Genomic DNA, 3,091 nt, shown 5'->3' with positions numbered 1-3,091 from the left:
GGAAACATCCGCTCAATAAATACTGAACTGTTTTCTTCGCCTTTTGCGCTAGTATTCAATAGAAAGCAGCAGGGGAGGAAGGGGACATTCACAGAGGCCCTGAAAGATGCTAGACTCAACCCAACACACTGCGTAGAGTCTGGTCTGCACCACCTGCTGCTGGATGGCCATTACACCCCGTTTACAGGCCAGAAGCTGGGAAACTCGCTCTCGGCTGCACAGGCAGTGAGCAGAACAGGGGTTGGAACCCGGATGTTCTCACTCAGAGCCCGTGTCGTGTCCACCATGTGGCGTCTGGTGTGTGTGTCTGTGACGTGTGTGTCCGGGCTGCACGGTCCCTGGCTGCAGCCTGAGCCCGGCACCTGCAAGTCTGGCCGCCCCAGGGCCCTGGCCTCACCGCCCACCCTTCCCCGGCCTCCTCCGCCTGCAGGGATACGGTGGGAAGGACAAGGCCTACATCGCCACCCAGGGCCCTATGCCCAACACCGTGTCAGACTTCTGGGAGATGGTGTGGCAGGAGGAGACGTCCCTCATCGTCATGCTGACACAGCTCCGAGAGGGCAAGGAGGTAGGAGGCTGAGGCGCGGTCCCTGGCGAACCCAGATGGACAGGCTGCACCCACGTCTGCAGCACACCCCTGCTGGGGCAGCTCCGGGCAGGGGCCTCCCCTGGGAGCTGAGGACACCTGTCAGTTCCTGAGACACGTGGCAGGGAGGCCAGCCCCGGCCAGAAGCAGGGGTGGGGGGGCACTTTATCTGCAGGTGTCAAATTCAGGACAGCCCATCCCTCAAAGCGGGGCAGCAGGGGTGGAAATGCCTCGGGTAGTGGTGGGGGGGGGGTCCCCGCTCCCATCTCTGCCCCGGCCCCTGACTCCCAGCTCCCTCCCCCCAGAAGTGTGTCCACTACTGGCCCACGGAGGAAGAGACCTACGGGCCCTTCCGCATCCAGGTCCAGGATGTGAGAGAGCGCCCGGAGTACGCCGTGAGGCAGCTCACCATCCAGGTACCGCCCTCTGGTCCACAGGGAAGTCGGGCCACCCTCACTCTCAGGGAGGTCCCTGGGAGGCACAGGTTTACTCAGGGAAACCTGCTTGAACCCACATGTAAAGAGCTGCTTGGGACCAGAGGAGGGACGTGGGTGCCGCCCTCGGGGAGCCTCTAGTCCAGTAGGGCAGCGCCGACGATCCATGTGGGAACCGCCAGGAAGGCCCAGCGGTCTGTGCCAAGCGCCCGGAGGAGGGGGCGGGGTCCTGGAGTCACTGCTGGAGGAACCGCGGGCCATTTGACAAGATGCTTAATAACTTGTAAAAGTGCCTAAAAACGCATCCGTTATTGTGTAGCATCTTCTGCTCTCCAAAGCGTTTCTCTATCCTCCGAGCGCCACGGTCCCATTTTCGAGGTGAGGAAAGTGAGGTCAAGGGACTCACCCGAAGTCATGTGCTGGCTGGAGGCAGAGCGAGGACTGGAACTTGGGTCTTTCCGCCCTCCCCAGAGGTGTCCCGGGGGGGGGGGGAGCGGTGGAGCAAAATTAGCGGGACCAGGCTGGCGTCTTCTGCTCGGGCTCCCTCCAGCCCCAGCACCAGGGAAGAGGACGGGCGATGCCCTCATCCTGTCCCCGGTTCTCATGCTTTGTCCCCGCCCAGCACCGGGAAGAGCGCCGGCCAGTGAAGCACATCCTCTTCTCAGCCTGGCCTGACCACCAGACCCCAGAGTCGGCTGCGCCCCTGCTGCGCCTGGTGGCCGAGGTGGAGGACAGCCCAGAGACAGCTGCCAGCACTGGGCCCATCGTGGTCCACTGCAGGTATGTGCCCCCTCCCCCAAAGCCCTTCCTCCCCGCTGGGCCCCTCCTGGGAAGGAGTCTAAGCAGAGCAGGCCCAGGTCTTACTTGGACAGGAATCTCTAGGTCATTGAGCAAGTGCTCTGTCCTTCCCTCTGGCTGCACAGCCTGGACGTGTGGGCTGGACACCCAGGCACAGTCCAGAGAGGCAGCTCCCAGTCTGCTGAGGCAGGAGACCAACATGATCCCTGCTGTCAGGAAACGCATTTATTCACTCATGAATGTTTACTGAAAACCTGGTATTGCCAGGCACAGTGTTAGATGAGGCAGCTGTGAACAAGACAGTTTGGTTTCTTCCAAGTTTTATGGTCTGGTGGGAAAGACAGCCAACGAAACGAACAGGACGCAGCATGATGAGAACATAATGGGCAGTGTGGGGTGGGGGGCACAGAACGAAGTCGCCCAGCCCAGACTTTGGCCAGAGAACATCTTCCGGGAGAAATGACCTCTAAGCCAAGCTAAGACCTGCAAGGTGAATTAGCTAAGCGAAGACGGTGGGGTGGGGCGGGGGAAGCATGCCAGGCAGATGGAGCAGCAAGTGCAAAGGCCCAGAGGTGCAGTTTAGAAACTGACATGATGCTGGGAGCAGAGTCAGTGAGTAGGGGCCGGAGTCACATGGGAAGGGGGTGAGGACGGAAAAGCCTGGAAGGTAAGTGACGAGGGGCCTCAGGGACTGGCTCGGAAAACTGGATTTGCCAGTTACAAAGAATACTTAGGCCACAGGGTTGGAGTCGGGGGTGATGCAGGGGACAGACTTAAAATAAGGAAAGCATTTGGGATGCACATTCTAACTAGAACACAGCGGCCAGAAGCACAGGCAGAGGGGTCTGGAAGCCCCTCCCGCAGGTGCACCCAGGCGCAGTGCTGGGAGGCCCGGGGCTCACAGGGAAAGACTTCCTGAAGAAGGAAGTTAAGGGCACGACAGAGCAGAAGGGACGGGACTGTGGGCAGGACCGAGGCGGGCAAGAGGGCCGAGCGCCAGCAGCTGTGAGGACGCGGCATGGTTAGGGAAGGACGTTCCGCGGGGCCATCCAGCCCAGCATGGGCACCGCCAGCAGGAAGCTGCTGTCCCCCACCGAGCAGGAGGGAGCTCCTCCAAACGTCCACAGGGACCCGAGGGCGACCTGGACCGGCTTTAGGGTGAGGCCAGTGAGGGATGCAGACGCCTCCGTGGCCGCCCCCCGCCCCGTGGAGGCATCCCTATTTCCCTTCTGTTCCCCACCCACCCGGCCCCCTGTGACCTCCCCGCCCCCCT

General features: G+C 61.5%; 1 protein-coding gene across 1 annotated transcript in view; it reads left to right on the top strand.

Moving 5' to 3' along the window:
- Positions 1–3,091, top strand: part of PTPN7 (protein tyrosine phosphatase non-receptor type 7) — a 10,396-nt gene that overhangs the window by 6,174 nt on the left and 1,131 nt on the right. The window contains 5 exon segments of the mRNA XM_007456153.1: positions 431–568; positions 892–1,002; positions 1,643–1,800; positions 1,867–1,902; positions 2,987–3,006. Of these exon segments, the coding sequence (XP_007456215.1) occupies positions 431–568; positions 892–1,002; positions 1,643–1,800; positions 1,867–1,902; positions 2,987–3,006 (463 nt within the window).

This window comes from Lipotes vexillifer, unplaced genomic scaffold (assembly GCF_000442215.2).
Source record: "Lipotes vexillifer unplaced genomic scaffold, Lipotes_vexillifer_v1.1 scaffold1201, whole genome shotgun sequence".
NCBI lineage: Eukaryota > Metazoa > Chordata > Mammalia > Artiodactyla > Lipotidae > Lipotes > Lipotes vexillifer.
Note: the sequence above shows the minus strand (reverse complement) of the source record. Positions and strands in the feature narration are given on the sequence as shown.